The sequence below is a fragment of the Myotis myotis genome, unplaced genomic scaffold (assembly GCF_014108235.1).
Source record: "Myotis myotis isolate mMyoMyo1 unplaced genomic scaffold, mMyoMyo1.p scaffold_m19_p_12, whole genome shotgun sequence".
Lineage (NCBI taxonomy): Eukaryota > Metazoa > Chordata > Mammalia > Chiroptera > Vespertilionidae > Myotis > Myotis myotis.
In genome coordinates, this window is record NW_023416316.1 from 48,468,777 (window position 1) to 48,488,109 (window position 19,333).

Below are 19,333 nucleotides of genomic sequence, written 5' to 3' on the forward strand. Positions count from 1 at the left end.
TGGCTCAGTGGATAGAGCGTCGGCCTGCGGACTCAAGGGTCCCAGGTTCGATTCCGGTCAAGGGCATGTACCTTGGTTGCGGGCACATCCCCAGGAGGGAGTGTGCAGGAGGCAGCTGATCGATGTTTCTCTCTCATCGATGTTTCTAACTCTCTATCCCTCTCCTTCTCCCTTCTTCTCTGTAAAAACATCAATAAAATATATTTAAAAAAAAGAAAATGTGTCTGTGATCCACAATGTCTGTGTCCCAACTGACAGTTTAACTCAATTGGTTTGTGTTTCTAGATGTATTTTAATGTAAAAAAAAAAGTACTTACATATTCAAGAAGGAATTTTTTTTCCTATTTAAATAGGATTCCTGATGTATTCAACATGCATTAATACTATTCCAAAATAATCAGTATTCTCTATGATTTTGGCTGTGGCTTTCTTTTGGAATTGAGAAAGAGGGAGATGGGGAGGGGGCGGTTTGCAGTAGAATAAACATTCATGAGATTCTCTCATTTTAATCCTGGTGCCAAAGTTACACAAAACAGAAATAACCACAAAGAAAATGTAGACTTGTTTTTATATTAGCTACTGATATTATCAGCAGTCAAAAATTTGGAATAGTGGATCCCATAAAGTAAATTCTAGACCTGATGTAAATTTTCTTGCAAGAGCCCAAATGTTTGTGTTCTTTCAAGGCTATGCTCTCCATTTACTTTCACCTCACGTCACCGGAATTTGTTGGTTCCATCTCTATGGAAACCATTCAGAGGGATGGTGAAGTCCACCACCCTCATGTGCACAGCTCTCCCTATCAGTGCTGGCGAGGTGAGCAGCACCCTCTGGCTCAGATCTGCTTTCGGAGAACAGAAAGGAACACTATTTAAAATGCACCCAAAAAACAGGACTGAAAAGCAAAGAACACTGCCTCCCTCTCACACTGCTGGCGGCTCCTAAAGTAAATTAACACATCAGCTCACAGCCAGGAACCAATATGGTGAATGCTCTGTATGGCCACCAAGAGCGAAGGCCGCTGGCCAGTGTTCAGACAACCGAATGCTACAGCCCGTCTGTGTACTTATTTGTAAAGGGGAAGAAAGACTGGCCACTTGCTTTTGAAATCAAACTTGGAGTTTACCATTCAAACTTTCACCAGTACCACAGTGGAAAGATGCCCTCTGCAATGAAAATACTTTCACACACACAACAAAAGCTGAAAGACTAGAGTTTTGTCATTTCTTTCCTGTCTTGTTATTAATAAAGAAATGGAGTGTGTTGTAACTAAGAGCTCTGGATGGGGATGGCAAGGCAGGAGTGATTATGCCAACAGATCTGGCTCCTTTAATGATGGGATACAAGTAACTGCATCCAGGACAAAGCACTCTCACCAACCAGGACTACCTGTGCATTTTTGCAAAAGCAGACAAAAGATGCAAAGGTGCTATGCTGCCCACCTATGCCATGAGCTAAATAAATGGCTTGGTCCTCAAAACTACAAGTCTGGATTTGAGGCAGCAGATGAGGGCTGGCTGTACTGATGGCCAGACACCCTCTCTCATTACACAGAAATGAGAATACTGCTCACTCACAATTCAATTTAATTCTGACAAAATTTTATTAAATATATTTTTAAAAGTTGCAAAGTGTTCAGCAAACATTTAAGGTTTATTGCTGGAGAGTGTGCACCTGATATTTCAATAACTCATATGGAGATAAATTTCATGATTTCCCATAGGGAAGCCTACCTTCCCTTTACTAAAGTTGATTCGTTTTTAATATATGCTAACCTAAAAGACAATCTCTGAGCCCTGGCCGGGTAGCTCAGTTGATGAGAGCATCATCTCCAGACACCAAGGTTGTGGGTTTGATCCCCAGACAGGACACATACAAGAATTAACCAATGAATATATAAATAGTGGAACAACAAATCAATGCCTCTCTCTGTCTCTCTCTCTCTCTCATCCCCTCTCTATCTCAAAATCAATCAATAATTTAAAAAAAACACCAATCTCTGCATCTTACTATGAATGCCTTTCAATTGCAGAGGCCATCACTTATTCTATCCTCACATAATAACGGTCCTACTGGGTATTAAAATTACCTCATATACTAACTAAAAATAAAATCAGAAATTATAATTGCCTCCCCACACTTTCTTTTTTTTAAAAAAAGTAAACTTTGTTTAGCCTGGCCAGTGTTGCTCAATGGTTAAAAGTCAACCCATGCACCAAGAGGTTGCCGGTTCAATTCCCAGTCAGGGCACATGCCTAGGTTTCAGGCTTGATCTCCAGTGGGGGGTGTGCAGGAGGCAGCCGATTGATGTTTCTCTCTCATCGATGTTTCTATCTCTCTTTCTTTTCCTCTCTCTCTAAAATCAATAACATATTTTAAAAATAAATAAATAAAATAAAATAAACTTTGTTTATTGAATGGAGAGAGAGAGAAATGTCGATTTGTTGTTCCACTTATTTTTGCATTCATTGGTTGATTCTTGCATGTGCCCTGACCAGGGACTGAACCCCCAACCTTGGCGCATCAGGACAACGCTCTAACTAACCAACTGAATACCTGGCCAGGGCTTGGTTTGTTTCTATGCTAGGAATAACTGCACCCAGGCCTTTGGAGACTAAGTCATCGGTGGAAATAAAGTTTCAATTCAAAGATACTGGTATATGCAATGACACTGATCCAAAAACAAGGGAAAGAAAGGCCCGGGAGTCCCCACCTTTCCCCCTCCACAGTCTGGCAGTATTTCCCAATGGGCAGAGGAAGAGGGGCCCAAATCTGCTCCCAGGCACTTTTGGAGCCATGGTCTCTACCTGTCAAAAATATCCAAGGTCAACAGGGGGATGGGAGCATGAGTGTGCGGGGCGGGGGGCGGGGGGGGGGAGGTTGGGGTTAATGGGGGGGATGAGGACACATTTGTAATACCTTAACTAATAATAAAATAAATAAATAAATAAATAAATAAATAAATAAATAAATATCAAAGGTGTTTTCTTACTTAGTATTGGAAAGGGAACCTGTTTCATTCTTTACATCACATAACAAGCAACAATGGAAAATAACAAAATACTATGGAAGTGGACATGGGAGGTTTACCTTAGGTGTGGAGGAGACACTTTTAGTATTGTGCAAGCAGTAGCCGCGAGAAAATGCAAGAACAAAGACAGACAGACATCACTCACACACACACACACACACACACACGCACGCACGCACGCACGCACGCACGCAGGCACACACCCTGAGGACTAGGAATGAGTGAGGGGAGAACAGAACGAGCAGCTGAGCATGCACAGCTCAGCTCCTTCTTTTATGGTTTCCACTGGAGCCTGTTCACAGGCCTCACATGTTCTCTTTCTCTACAGAGTACTAAGTAATAAAGCTAATATTTTGATCTCCCTTTACCTGACATTGCCTTTTTTTTTTTTTTCACTTGGTTGTGAATCTAGAATAGGAGTCAGGGAGAGACAGTGGAGCCTCCTAAAATCCTGACGAAAGACAATGGACCAAGATTCTGGCTCACTGATTCCAACCTCTAAGACTGTCTATAACCCAAAACCCCAGTGTTTCCAAAGAGTAAAGCCCTGAATCTGCCTCCTGCAGGTGTGACATCTTGCTCAGATGTCCTTACAAAGACAGAATAGGCATTAGGTCAGAGAAAGAAAGAGATTACCAGCATTCACAATTTAGAGCTCTAGGATGTTTTATGGGAATAAAAGCAGGAAGAGGCTTCTAGTTCCTCCACCAATTTGAGTAAGGAAATTTCCCGAGCCAGAGGAAGCCAGGTAAGTTCCTGGAGGTTAGAGACAGCTCGAGTGCAGGGGTCAGTGGATAAGTTCTGAGGCCCCCAGGGGTAGGGGGTGTGGGAAAGTGGGGAGAACCATACAGATAAAATCACAATACTTCTGTTTTTCATCAAGTAACACATTACCATCCTGAGTTCTCCAGTAAGTTCCGCAAAATAGTCTGTGGCACTGAGCAGTTATAGTAGCCCATGCCAATATACGACCTCCAGACCTGGTTTCGGCTGGAAATTGCACGCAGAGTTGCAAGGATTTCATTTTCGCCTGATTGGAAGAAAGAGAAAAATGTTACAGAGAGAAAGTGTCTCAAAAGAGAGCTCTTGTTATAGTTTTAAACCCTCTTTTTGTTTGGATAGTTATATAAAGAGAACAGCTGTATGAAAAATATAAGAACTGTCTCTCCCACCCCAAACACTAAGCACTACATGCAGAAATCTGAAAAACCCCAAACAGCACTCAATTACTCCTCAAGGTTCCTCAGAATTTGGGGGCAGGGAACTTTTGGTTTTGTCAGAATTGCCCAGTTTTAACACTTGTCTCATTCTAGGTTTCTTCTGTCCCCTTTCAATAAAAATTCTACTTTCTCTTAGTAAAATATTGTTTTCCCTTTTAAATTGACTTATAACAATAGTTGATATAAGTCTTAACACGTGGCCTACATTTTTCTCTAAAATTGCTCTACCTCGAACACCTTTACCTTTGTGTCACTGAAAGAGTTACTTATAAAGAGCCCTTCACCCCACCATGTAAAATATTAGTTATAATAAAAGACCCATGTGTAGTTTTAACCAGCATTCCCACTAGGTTGCTTAGGTAATTAGGTAGAATTTCATAAAGTTCTTGGATGCAGGTGAAACCTGCTTTGGGGTCATTCATATAATGACAACAAAATAATAATATTTTGACATCTGACATTTTTAGTACTTACCTTTTGCCAGGTATTGTAACAAATGTTTTTCATGCAGCTAGGAAACTAAGGCTTGAAGAGGATCAATCACCTATGGCTACACTACTTTTGTTGTTGTTGTTGTTGTTGTTAATTCTCACCCAAGGATGTTTTTCCCTTGATTTTTAGAGAGAGTGGAAGGGAGGGGGAGAGACAAGAGAGAGAGAGAGCCACTGATGTGCCGGGAATTGAGATACATGCCCTTGACCACAATGAAACCCGGAACCCTTCAGTCTGAAGGCTGGTGCTCTAGCCACTGAGCCAAACCAGCTAGGTCTACGCTGCTTTAAATGAAAGGATAACAACCCAATCAGTCTAATTCCAGCTTCCACATGTTTCCCACTGGGCCAAGTTCGGACTGATAAAGGTAGCCCTTATACTGAAAGATGCTTTCTAGATACAAGTGACCTTACATGGCTCTTTCTCTGCCTCTCTGCACCTAGGGAGACCACACTACTGCAATTTAACTGAGATTTAACTACTTAGGCAAATGTCTGGCTCCTTTAAGATCTTCTTAGGGATTCAGTAAATTAAATGGTGGAATTGATTGATTTTATTGTTACAGTATCAGAAAAAAAGTCTAGGTACAGTAATCTCTAAGATGGCCAACTGGCTAAGAAGATGCTTCACATTGATTCTATCCTGCTGAACTCTATATGAATATTATTCTCATTAATCCTTCTTTATCCTCCATGAAAACACTTTCACCCTCCATCCCACCCCTCCCACTCCACATGCTTTCACGGGAAATAAGTTCACAACATATGTGCCATTTTGACAGACTGGGTTAAGGAAAGAGAGGACAGTTTTGTAAGTATCAGTTTCATGAGTAAATATAACCCAACTACCATATGATGGGCAATCTTGCCTTCCTCCACTGAAAGTTTAGGAAACAAAAGTGAAAGCATAATAAAACAGGATCTGATGAGATATGCAAGCACAGCATCCTTAGGAACAATTCTGCAAGAAATCCAACCGCTTCCCAAGGACTTCTCAGGGCTGAGTGAGTGAGAAGCCCAGTAGGAGGGGAGATTAATGAGCAATTCCTGGCAGGCGCATGACTCAGCAAGGCCAGCTTCAATTAAGATCCTGTGCAAGATATTCCTGTTTCATAGTATGCCATGAAGACAAAAGGGCCAGCTCTCAAATGAGAACAGTCTATAAAGGGCTTGTCAAATCACAAGTTTAACCTTTGGGAGCCACAGAGTATAGAATGATATGATTTCCCCCTACATTACAGAAAGATAATTCTATTGGTAGTATAGACAGGTCAGAGGGGAGGCCCTAGAAACAGGGAGAAATGGTAAGATACCAGCACACTAGTCCAGGAGGGAGATGGGCAAGGGAGTGTTGTGGTTGAACTGTGTCCCCCAAAATGGTACGTCGAAGCCCTAACCACAGGAACCTGTGAATGGGATCTCATTTGGAAATAGGGTTGCACTGATATAATCCAGTTGAGATGAAATTGTGCTGTGTTAGAGTCGGTCCTAATTCAATGACCAGTGTCCTTACCAGAAATGGGGAATTTGGACGCAGAGCACACATACAAGGAGAACACCATGTGATGGCAGAACGCTATCGGATCAGCAAGCCTTGCTTCTCAAGCTTGACTTTTCCTGTTATACCTCTTGAGTGATTAAAAGTTTTTTGTTTTTGTTATAAAATAAATAAGCCACAGGCATGTAATGTACAGCACAGAGAAAATAGTCACCAATATCGTAATAGGCCGGCTGGAGTGGCTCAGTTAGTTGAGGGTTGTCCTGTGCATCCCTGGTCAGGGCACATACCTGGATTGTGGGTTCGATCCCAGTCAGGGAATATACAGAAGGCAACCAATCGATGTTTCTCTCTCATCTCTCTCTCTCTCTCTCTCCCCTCCCCGCCCCCCAAGCATATCCTTTGGTGAGGAGTTAAAAAATAATAACATCATAATAACCTTGCAAGGTGACAGGTAGTTACTAGACTTATTGTGATCACTTTATAAGGTACATAAATGTTGAATATGTCATACACCTGAAACTCATGTAATATTGTACATCAACTATATTTTAATAAAATTAAAATTTTTTAAAGTTTTTTTTAACTCCTTAAAAGGTTGGATTGTAGCAAGTGAGTTAATGGAAACTGAGTAAAATAAATGAATCCCCAGAGGCACCAGGAGTTGGCTGCCCTGGACTCAGTACAGCCCCTCTGCGCCTAAGATCTTCCCCCTGGAACTCTCTCAGCTGGAAATATTTGTGTCTGTATTGATCATTTTTAGGTTTCCATGTATTATCTATCATTATTTTGTTCTTCATTTATGCCAATTGGCCTTTTAAAATTTTCAAGTATTTCATTCAAGTGCATAAAACATCAGCGGCTTCTGTGAGGGGAATGCTGATATGCATCTGGACACTAGTAAACTCTCAACTAGAATGAAGGAGGAATCTGATGTTTCCTTTTGCAAGAAAATGCATTCTCTCATCTCTCCCAGTGGGGCTGTCCAGGCAGAACCCCAGTGAGAGCCTCTGCTACAGCCCAGTTCCTTCCTCTTTCCTTCAGCAGCCTCCTGCCACCCAGGCCCTGGTCCTGTCCTGCCATATACCTTCAACAGTCAGGAAGAGAAGACCTCCAACCAGACCAGCCAGGAGCCCACTGGCACCTTCCCCATCAGCTCAGATGCATACCAGCATCCCTTAAAGCTGCCACTATGCCTTACACAGGAATGAAACTCTTGAACGAATTTAAAAGCTAATTAGCATAGATGAAGAGTAAAACAGTTGATTACAGCTAAGACCCAGAAGCACAAATACTATATGGTCCAACTTGAGACACAAAAGTCCCTAATCCTGTAACACATATACTCTAGTTCCTACCGGACCAACCTCCCCAATACTAGAGAGCTCTGCCTTCCCCTAGCTTGGGGCTATTCTGAATATTCCCTACTGGCCCCAATTAAGCCTGGTCTTTTTTTTTTCCCCCCACATGCTGATAATATGGCTTTATTTGGCTTAGCTTGGTCTTTACAACCAATTTTACCTTCTGCTGGGAACAAAGTGAGTTAATGGAATGAGCAGTCCTCTGTACACCAAGCTAATGGACACTCCTGAGCGTAGGGTAGGTACTTGGTCACGCTTCTGAAAGTGAGAATGGTGTGAGAAGCCCTTCCCATCCACTCATCCATTGCTCATGACCAAACGTTCTAGCAGAGAGTTAAGCTGCTTCTTACAGTGATAAAATCAAGACCTCGGGCTTTACCTATCACACATCAGGAAAACATTTCCCAAACACACAGCGTAGTATCTGCATTGTTTGATCACTGGAGGCCGTTTCTCATGTCCACTAATGAAAACTCTCTTTTGGCTCATTGGGCAGAAGAGCAAACCCGGTGTATTTAGGAGCCCAGAGTTTGAATTCCTATGTTAAATGATGCCAACAGACATGGAGAAAGGAAGAAGAGGGAAAAGTCCACATCAGAGATCTACCTGCTGAACCAATCTGAAATGGAACACAGCAGGACCCGTCTCTCAGAGCAAGTTTATGGGTATAATTCGTCTAAATAGAAGCCCCAGTCTTAGCCAGGCAATACCCTCCACTGCACTTCACAGTACATGTAGATTCCTTTCTCCCTTGGAGAACAATTCTTTTCTAGAGAAAAAAGTGTGGGATCTGGATCCAAAGTGGTAACCTTTTCCCCTACATAGTAAGAGAAGCATTATAAAAAGGCAATTGTGTCATCTCAAGCCCAGGCAGCCCAAGAAAATTTGTGTGGACAAAGAGGAGAAAGGAAAGACTTCATATTTCCCCCAGAGCAAACCCCATAGCACATTCCTCACACTTTTCCTTCCCCCTTAACAGCTTCTTCCTGTAAACAGGCCCAATTCCTGTAACTCTCTCTTCCTTGTGGATGTCAGTGAAACTGAGGTGGGGGAGGGGGTGAAACAGAATGAGAAAGGGAGTATCCTTTAAAAAAAAATCATAAATACAGCGGGGTTGGTGTGGCTCAGTGGTTGAGCATCGACCTCAACCTATGAACCAGGAGGTCACAGTTCAATTCCCAGTCAGGGCAGATGCCTGGGTTGTGGGCTCAATCCCCAGTGTGGGGCATGCAGGAGGTCTCTCTCATCATTAATGTTTCTATTTCTTTCCCTCTCCTTTCCTCTCTGAAATAAGCACAAATATTTTTTAAAAATACAAACTCAAATACAGAGATAAAATTGATGGTTCCCAGAGGGGAGGGGGGTTGAGGGACTAGGTAAAAAAGGTGAAGGGGTTAAGAAATACACATTGGTAGTTACAAAATAATCAGGGGAATATAATATACAGCATAACGAATATAACAAATGATATTGTTAGAACTATGTATGGTGCCAGGTGGGTACTGGAAATATGGACGGGCACTCTGTAAAGTGTATGATTGCATAACCACTATGTACATCTGAAACAAAAGCAAAATAAAACTGAATGTACGCTGCAATTTAAAAATAAAAATTTTTAAATGTATAAAGATACTGTCGCCGAAACCGGTTTGGCTCAGTGGATAGAGCATCGGCCTGCGGACTGAAAGGTCCCAGGTTCGATTCCGGTCAGGGGCATGTACCTGGGTTGCAGGCACATCCCCAGTGGGGGATGCGCAGGAGGCGGCTGATCGATGTTTCTCTCTCATCGATGTTTCTGACTCTCTATCTTTCTCCCTTCCTCTCTGTAAAAAATCAATAAAATATATTTAAAAAAAAAAAAAAAAAGATACTGTCATTCCCCAGATGCCTGCCTGGCAAGCCTGGCAGGGCAGCCAGACCAGATGCTGAATATTATCGTGCACTCCACGCCATGAAAACCCTCAAGCTACCCATCAGGAATCTCAGCAGTAAGTGCTTTTCTGGTGGAAAAATAAAACGCCTGCTTCTGATCCCTCGGAACATTGCATAATGCCCTCGCCCTAATGTACCAAGAACAGAGTGCATTGCCCTCGGCACCACTCCAGAAAAATCCAAAGGTGGGTCTCACACTATCCCTACTTCTTAGAATTCAGAAGAAATGCTTCCTCCTTATATAATTCCACATAAGAGCCTATTCAATCGTGACTCCTTCATCACTTTCACCTAAAATATCAAGGAGAACCTTGTACCAACTGCTCTACCACATGAATACTTTCTAACAGGAATAAGCCGACTTAACTGTTAAATACTCAATACACTCATGGGGCTAGGTTCTAATTTCCCATATAAGTGAATTTTGACAAGAACTAGAAAAATATCATCAGAATGGACAGGCAGGCTGGGTCAAGATACCTGCTATACCTAAACACACATGTCTACACACTGTTCCCCACCCTTAACCCATTTCCCTAAACACATTATGATTATTTTTGCCCTAATCCTGTCAGGCTCTTCCCCATCTTCTTGCTCAGCCAATTAATACCCCACCTCTCCCAGCCCCAAATGATCCACAGGAATTAGACTCCTTGGCCAGGTACCTCATGGTAAAAGGAGCTGAAGAATTGCCAAACTGTTTCTGATGACTCCTTGGTCCCTCCTCTCCAAAGAAGTGCACAGTCCCTGCAGCTATTCCTGCTCTCTCAAAAGACACACCGAATCTATATATTTGAACCAGCTGTAGGAAAACCAAGACAGCACCCCACAGTGGGGAAGCTGGAATGAGGGGCACCATGTTGGTTATTAACTCTTTGAACTTGGGTCACGCTGCTTTCTGTGGGAGGCCTCCTCCATTGCCTCTCTTTATTCAAGCTATGAAAAAAGTTTCAAGAAACATTACAATTCATAATATTTATCTGGAACACTAGTTGACCTACATAACTGGTCAAAAGATCAGTTTGAAATGAGGATCAGGGTGGAAGTCCTGGAGTATTTGTTTTTCTTCTTTGCTGCCCTGTGGGTACATTTTTATGGCCAGCAGAGCAAGAACAAAAAGGGAAGACTATGTTCTAACAGTCCAACTCAAGCAATCTAACACACTTCCAGAAAAAAGATATTATTTTATAGATCAAAGAATAAGCCTATGGAGAAATCTGTAGTCCATCCTAGAATCTCAACTACTAAATTATAATCTCTGTGTGGGCAGAGGCATAGTGGGTTGCTATGCACATAGTAGGTCCTTAGGAAATACACGTGAGTCAAGGTGTTGTAATGAAAATGCACTTAAACTCCCACATACAGCTAGCTCAATATTCATAATAACTCACCCATCACAGAATCCATGATGGCAAATCAATGCACAAATTGTTCTCATGTCCCTAAAAGCATGAGTGTCAGGGAAACATTTATAAATGGAAACTTGCAGCTATTAAGCAAGTTCTGTGAAATAATGCGGTGCCTACATTATGGATTTTCCAAAATTGTTTCCCTATCATCTAATCAATTAGTATGTTGATAATATACTAGTAGACATTGAGAATCCTTATTAAAATTCCCAGTTTGCATTTTTATAGAAATACTTTGGGTTTCATAAGTAAAACAAACCTAAGAAGTCAAAATGTGATGAGCTGCCCTAACCGGTTTGGCTCACTGGATAGAGCATTGGCCTGCGGACTGAAGGGTCCCAGGTTCAATTCCGGTCAAGGGCATGTACCTTGGTTGCGGGCAGATCCCCAGTAGGGGGTGTGCAGGAGGCAGCTAATTGATGTTTCTCTCTCATCAATGTTTCTAACTCTCTATCCCTCTCCTTTCCTCTCTGTAAAAAAATCAATAAAATATATTAAAAAAAAATATGATGAGCTATTCACACATCACATGATGGAGACTTATTAAATCAAGGTCCAGTGCTATTTGGTGGGGTGGAAAGAGTACACAAAGAGTAGAAGTCAAAACACTGACCTGCCCGAAAGCAGCTCGCAACCTTTGTAGGCTAACACCTGACCCAAAGCTCCTGAATTCACTCAGAGATGGGGGTCACTGAGCTTCCATCTTGGTGGACTGTCCTTATGTCTTCAAAACCCTAAGAAAGGTCCAGAATATGGCACTAGGACCCACAACCCCCTGCCTAAACATTTATCATCCAGCCTCTTGCATTACTCCATCTCAGACTGCTCTGTCTCCCTCCTTTTATATGCTTCATTCCCCAACATCCTGGCTTCCACTTTCTTTGCCATACTCCATCTGTAGGAAATCTCACCCATGCCCATGAATTCATTCACAAGACTCACTGCACCTGCAACTCCACCTCTTATCTCTCTCTTGAGCTCTAGACTCATATTTCCAACTATTGCTTCAACTTTTCCAGATCATGTTCCATGAGCACCTCCAACTCAATTCTGCTCAAATTCTTGATCTTGCCTTCCTCCAGGACCGTCTTCTCCCTAGTCCTTCTCCATTAATGATATCACCATCACCCCAACACACTCAGCTGAGAAAGTGACTGACAGCCCCACCTGCTGCTCCTCTGGATCAAGCACCTTATTTGTACAGAAACCATACTTCCCACAGGCTGCTCCCAGCCAATTACTAAGCCCAGCAGGAGAACTAATGCTGATCCATTACTGCAAGCCGTGACTCCCATTCGGACTCACCAAACTTTCTTATATCTGTGCTGCAGTCTAAAATTTTTCCTACATAATCCTCCTTCCATCTGTCTCCCCTCCTTCCACCAAGGTCAGAACTACATCACAATCTAAAGGCTCCCCTGCCTTCTCCTGCTCCCACCCCCCCCAATAAATTTCTTATATAGCTAATGCTGTCTTGATGACTGCTTCATGGTAGATCTGAACTAATTCACATTTAACATCTCACCTATAAATTCTCCAGCAATCTCTGTTTGCCTCCTTGTCTCCAACCTCAGAGGCACTCTGCAAAACACAGAACTATTGTGTTGAATTGTGTCATTTCTCTCTGTAATAATTGTTAATGTTTCCCCATTATGTAGAAGACAAATCTCTTCTTAGATTGAAGACAAATCTCTTATCAGGTTCTGAGCCCTCCATACCTTACTTTCCATGCCTCTTTGTAGCCTACTGTTCTATACACAATCTGTCAAATAACCATGTATGTCCAATTCCATGCCTCTGCTCATGTCATACCCTCAGCCAAACCATTCCTCTTATTTGCAGAACTATCTATCTCCCTATCACTTGTAACCTACACTTACTCAGGGATCATATCTTTACTATCCTTTACCTCTCAGTAAATGAAGAATAAAAGTAGATAGAGGAAGCTGTGAAAATAGATTTGGTAATAGCTTGTAACTCACGGTGATGAAGGTGAGTAGGCTAGAACATTTAGTATATGGGTAAATGCTTCTTCTATGCACCTTAATACTAGTAGTCCTCAAGAGTAACACTGTATTTACAATACAGTATAATTGACTTCATTTTGAGAGCAAACGTATTTTTTAAAGTTAGATCAAACATTGTAATTTAACATAGGAAGTGTGCTAATTTAGATGAATGTGGTAGTTTTTTTAAAAATGTCTTCAAAGGATTTTTAGGGCAGTGAAACTATTCTGGATGATGCTATACTGGCCATACATGTCATTATATGTTTGTCCAAACCCATAGATTGTACAACACCAAGAGTGAACCCTAATGTAAACTATGGACTTTAGGTGATAATGTGCCAATGTAGGCCCATCAGTTGTAATAAATGTACCACATGATTAGAGGGTTGGAACTTTCAGCCCCTCCCACAGACCTCTGGGAAGGGGAAGAAGGGAAAGGTTCAGATGAAGCTCTAGAACAAAAAATTTGATGAGTTTCTGGGATGGTTGCTGGGAGGGTGGCCCACCTCCAGAGGGACAGAAGCTCCTGTGCTCAAGATCCTTCTGGATCTCACCCTATGTGCCTCACCATTTGGGTGTCCACAGGTATCCTGTATAATATCATTTATAATAAACTGGTAAACTTCAGATGTTTATCTGAGTTCTGCGAGCCACTCCAGCAAATTAATCAAACCCAAGGAGTGAGTCATGAAAACCTTCAATTTATAGCTTATTGGTCAGAAGCATGGCTAACAACCTGGACTTGCTATTGACATCTGAAGTAGGGGAAGTCTTGGGAACTGAGTCTTTAATCTATGAGATCTGATGCTATCTCCAGATAGATAATGTCAGAATTGAGTTCAATTGTAGGACACCAGTTGAGTGTCCATAAGAATTGCTTGGTGGTACTGGAAAACACTCCAGAAACCCCAAATGATTATAACATAATTATTCTGATAAGATTAAATCAAAGATGGGACAACAATACTCATGCTCCCATAATTATACTTTTTGCACATTGCATTTTGCCATTTTCTTTTTCAGAGCAAAGGTACTACCTTTATTTCTTTGAGTCTTTTTCTTCTTATAATACATGCACACACAAAATCATCAATGTAAAGATATTGTCCTTGCTTCTTACAGAAAAAAGTTATATTTCAATTCTTTACATTGTTTCAGAAATCCCAGTTGTTTCTATTCAATTTCACATAATTTCTGAACACTCACAGCATTTTATCCATAGTTCTCATGGACTTGAGACTTTTTAACTTTCTGACTTAATTTATTACAAAGGTAAGATGTAAGCTCCTTGAGGATAGTGATTTTATATATATGTATCTCACAGTACCTTGCACAAAGCAAATGGCCAATAAACATTTAACAATTAGGCAACAGATTGACTAAAGTTATCAGTCAGATCTTCAGGGATCTGCCTACCAGGAATTAATGACAAAAATATAAGGACTCTATTGTGAGAGAATGAATTACACAGACGGTGGCCAGACCATATATAACCAGAACGTATATCCTGCAGCAACCTACCTTACCTACAATAAAGAAGCCAACCCCCTTACCTACAATAAACCACCCCAGAAGCCAGCCTGCTATAAGTTAGGCTTGCAGAATGACAATCCAGGAAACTGCACAATAACTTCTGTAATAATCGGCCCCAAATTGCTAGGATTAATAACTGACAGCTTCCTTAATTGTGATCCCTGCTTCCAATTTAGGACCAACCAGACAAAGTGAAATATGCAACCCTAACCAAGCGCATAGGAAGCCCTGCTTCTAATTAGCCTACCTGTAGCTTCTCCATGCCAACAGCCTCCAAAAAGGTAACACCTTAAGCCTTTCCTTTACTCCACAAGGTGGCTTACCCACTCCTCCGCCAAAACAAAAGGCTAACTCCTACAGCAGGTTCAGAATAAATAATGTTTGCTTTCACTATTTGGTTGATCTTTGCTTATTTCCACAATTGTGGAAATTCATATTCAACTAGGATGATTCCAATTGGAATTGAAGATGAAATATTAATTTAAGCTGGAACTGAAGGAGCAAGGAATGCCCAAGGGAGAGCTTTGTCATAGACTGAGGAGCCTATAGGCAGGGCCTGATAACAGACATCATTTGGTTGGAAGACAACTGTCAGCCACAGCCTGGAGAACAGCTGTCCCAGCTATCTAGGTGTCCTTGGGGTCAGTCCAGGTGAGTGCCCAACCCCACTGGGGTGACAGAGTAACCACCTCAGCTGCATTACACAACACCCCCTCTCTCTGCTCACTGCCCTCCATTAAAAATTACTCTAAGTGCCCTGGCTGGGTAGCTCAGTTGGTTAGAGTATCATCCTGACATGCCAAGGTTCAGGCCCCAGTTAGGGCACATACAAGAAGCAACCAATGAATGCATAAATAAGTGAAACAACAAACCAATGTGTTTCTCTCTCCCTTCCTCTCTCAAATAATTTAAAAAAAAAAAATCACTCTAAGACTTAGAGTCTAAGTGATGTAATGTAGAACATTAAGTTTCCACAAGTCTCAGAGGCTCGGTTCTGGTTGACCAACTTGAACATTTAGTTTCTTCTCTCTTCCTAAGGATACGCATGCCCACAATAAGCAAAGTGCAATTTTGTGTAAACTTTAAACCCTGCAGCATCTGTGAAATCACGGGCCAGTTCAGTAATTTCAGTTCCGAGATGATCTCCCTGAAAGTACTACACGGTAAGGCATACCATACCCGAAAGTCATTGGCTTCAACTTTAAAGTACTTCTAAATTTTGTATTAATTACAAAATAAAACATTGTTATTGTAGGAAATCTAGAAAAAGCAGAGTAACAAAAAGAAAGCTAAAATCATCCATAATGACTATCAAGAGAAACAAATGTTCCGTCTTTTTTCCCCCCCTTATGTATGTGGATGAGGGAGGGGGGATTCACTAAATAGGATGAAACTGATAGGGCTTTGAACTGAGTAGCTTTTCGTATTTCTCTAAATATGACTTACTGAGAAGCCAATTGATAATCAAAGTTTTCTTTCAAGGCACTTCCTGAAGTGCCCAAGGGTAGAGAAAAGATCCTACATGACAGGTGAACCATCTGTACTTCCCTGATTCTGTCAGGACACTCTGTCCTGTACATGCTGGTCCCTCTGCCTGCAGCAGCCTCTCCCAGCCTTGACCAGCAGAGCATCACTGCCCATCCTTCAAGACCTAGCCCCAGTCCTGCACCCTGGCAGCAGGAGGTATCCCATACCTGTGCTCTCAGCACGCCACTGTATTTCCATAGGGCAGTTGGCAAATGGCAGTGATTTCAGTGTGACTGGATTTGTGCACATCCATAAACTGGATACTTCAGAGAGTCAGGACAGAAATTTTCTAGTTTATACACCCACCCGCTTGCAGAGGACACATGAAGACAGGATAGACTGGTGGTTGGAGTGTGGACAGTGGAGCTAGTCTGCCTGGGTTAGGTTGAATTTTGTCTTCACCGCTTATCAGCTTTGACCTTGGGCAAGCTACATGTCCTTTGTATTCCATGCTTTCTTCTTTAAAACAGAGGTGAAAATGGTATTTGCCTCACAGGACTATAAGGATTAAATTAACACATGAAAGTACTTTACAAGGTACCCAGTACAGGGTAAGCACTACATAAACTCTTGAGATTATTAAGTTAGTCATAAGAGCTAACCCACATATCTCCATGCTGCTTATAGTTCTCACAATCATTTTACTCAGTTATGAGGGCACTGAGGACTCATGACTAGCTCTTACTAGTTTTCTCTGTACATGGCGAACAAATATGTGGTCCAGATTCCTCTCTGACTACAATAGAACACAGGCATTCATGTGGAACCAAGTTTGGATAACGCTGCCTCACTATTACATAGAAATGCTACTATTGGACCAATTTGCTCACCCTATGTGGAGAATATTCATTACCCAAGAAGCAAGTTCTGCTGCAGAGCTAGTCTGCTTCAGGACAAGGGAAGACTCCGGACTATGCAATTATTTTCTGAGTCAGCTCAGACCAACCAGATGGAACTAGGCTCAAATCTCATAGAAGCTGCTGAGTTTAAAGTTTACACATAAGTCTCCAATTACTTATCAAAAGTGTACTTCCGCCCTGACTGGTTTGGCTCAGTGGATAGAGCGTTGGCCTGCGGACTGAAGGGTCCCGGGTTCGATTCTGGTCAAGGGCATATGCCCGGGTTGTGGGCTCCATCTCCAGTAGGGGGCATGCAGGAAGCAGCCAATCAATGATTGTTTCTCATCACTGATGTTTCTATCTCCTCCTCTCCCTTCCTCTCTGAAATCAATAAAAACATATTTTTTAAAAAGTGTGCTTCAAATCCTGGCCAGTGTGACTTAGTTGGTTGAAGCATTGTCCTGTACATCAAAAGGTGGCAGGTTCAATTCCTGGTCAGGGCACATACCCAGGTTGCATGTTTGGTCCCTGGCCAGGATGAGTACCGATCAATGTTTCGCTCTCTCTCTCCTTCTCTCTCAAATCAATAAAAACATTTTTTTTTAAAAAAAAATTCATTTCCAAGTGGGGAGAGACACAGAGAAATAGGGAGAGGGCAGAGGGGGAGGGAGAGGGACAGGGAGAAGAAATGGAAGCCCCCGATGTTCAAATTATTCTGCTAGAAACAAGCTGAACTAAAAAAGGACAGACAACTCTGACACATTTCCTAGGTTTTAATACTCCTAAAGAACATCCTATTTTAGATTATATTGTAAGAAGTGCTGACCTAAATATTCTAACTTTGAAAGTCCCAGAAAGGCATTTACTTGTTCATATATTTACTTAAAGCTTGCTTTAAAAATATGCAACTCTTCATTCTTTAAACATCCAATGAATCGGGATTAAGATTTCCTCAAACGGAAATAGATAAGGCTTCCAGCTATGCCTAGGTCTGAATCACTTCAACAGAACAAAACGTGCAGATTTTCTTCTATGAGCAAAGGTACAGCCATCTGTCGCGCCGGTCATCCTCTGTTCAGGGAAACTGGTTCAGATTTGAAACCAACAAGCAGTCTCAGCACAGCCTGACTTACATTAGCCAGCCGCAGATGGACTGGCTTCATACTCCAACTTATCTACCTTAATACAAAATAAAGCTTGCCTTCCATATATCCTCTCTGTCCTAAAACCTAAAACAAAACAACCCGATTGACAAGAGCTCTTCAGTTCTGCCTGTCCCTTTGACTGGTGGATTCATGCCTAAGTCCTGGAAAACCTCTGGAAGGCAATCTTCAGACTATTGAAAACATTTAAATAGAAAATAAAATTCTAAGAAAGTCTGTGAGTAAATTAAGCTCTCTGAACAAAACATTTAATCTTATTTGTGTGCTTCTCTATAAAAATTGTTCACACTTAAAAAAAGTACTGCTGCCTTTCCGTAGGTATAAATAATAAAATATAAGTGTGAGATAAGAGAACAATTAAAAGCTATTCTGGTATAAAGAACCATGGGCTTGGAGGCCAGGTGTCTAGGGTCTCCCCCATTTGTGTGTGACTCCCCTGGATGCATGGCTATAGGCAATTCCTTTGTCCCTTCTGAGTCTCTATCCTGATCTGCAGACGTGATGAAACTTCTCAACCCAAAGGATGAGAGAATCGTCCCAGTCGGTGCCTGAGAACCGAGACGTCCGCCCACGTGTCGGTGCACTGCCTTCCCTGGGAAGTTTGCAGGGACCTCGAGAGCCCTGCGATGAAGACCTAGAAAGGCGCTGCATCAGCTCCATCCGCGGGTACAAAACTGACTGCTTATGGGACTAAATGTTCCACTCTCTCCCTCACCTTGACGCATCCGCCGCTGTTCTGTTTAAATAAACATACTCATTCCCGGTCTTGAGCAATCCTAACCTAGAGCTGGACTTTCAGAGACCACAGAAGACAACCGGCCAGAGCCAGCGGCGACTAAGGAGCCCTCCCGGCCACTTACAAACGGGGTCTTCCATTTTCAAGGGCCTTTTCAAACGGATGCTCGCGGGGACCGTCTTCTCCATCAATTCATCAATGCTCTAGAATTAAAACGAGAGACGGTGAACACGAACACGGGAGGAAAATGCTTCGGAATTAAAAGAGTCACCTCTGAGTGTTGCATCTGCAAAGACTTGTGGGAACCTCACTTAAGTCGCCTAATTATGGTTCCTTTTTAAAAAAGGAAAGAACAACTTTGAAAAAAACAACTAGAAATCGCTTGGAGCAAAGAAAATGATGAAGTGGGGTAGTGATGGGGCCACTACGGTTGGATTGCAGCCGGCAACGGGAGATAATCGGATAAACTAGGAGTTCCTCCTCTCTCAAAGTTAGGACTCATCAGTTAGGGGCGACTTGGGCTGAAAAAAACAAACGGTTTTGAAGCGCGAAGAGAAAATACGCGGGCGGGAGAAGGCTGGGGT

The 19,333-nt window shown here is 42.1% G+C and overlaps 1 protein-coding gene across 2 annotated transcripts in view; it reads right to left on the reverse strand.

The window, feature by feature from the left end:
* GLDC (glycine decarboxylase) overlaps nt 1-19,333 on the reverse strand; it is a 78,453-nt gene that overhangs the window by 58,113 nt on the left and 1,007 nt on the right. For both annotated transcript variants that reach the window (XM_036331117.1, XM_036331116.1), the window contains exons 2-3: nt 18,874-18,952; nt 3,926-4,061 (exon numbers count right to left, since the gene is read on the reverse strand). In XM_036331117.1, the coding sequence (XP_036187010.1) occupies nt 3,926-4,061; nt 18,874-18,952 (215 nt within the window). The remainder of the gene's footprint in view (nt 1-3,925; nt 4,062-18,873; nt 18,953-19,333) is intronic.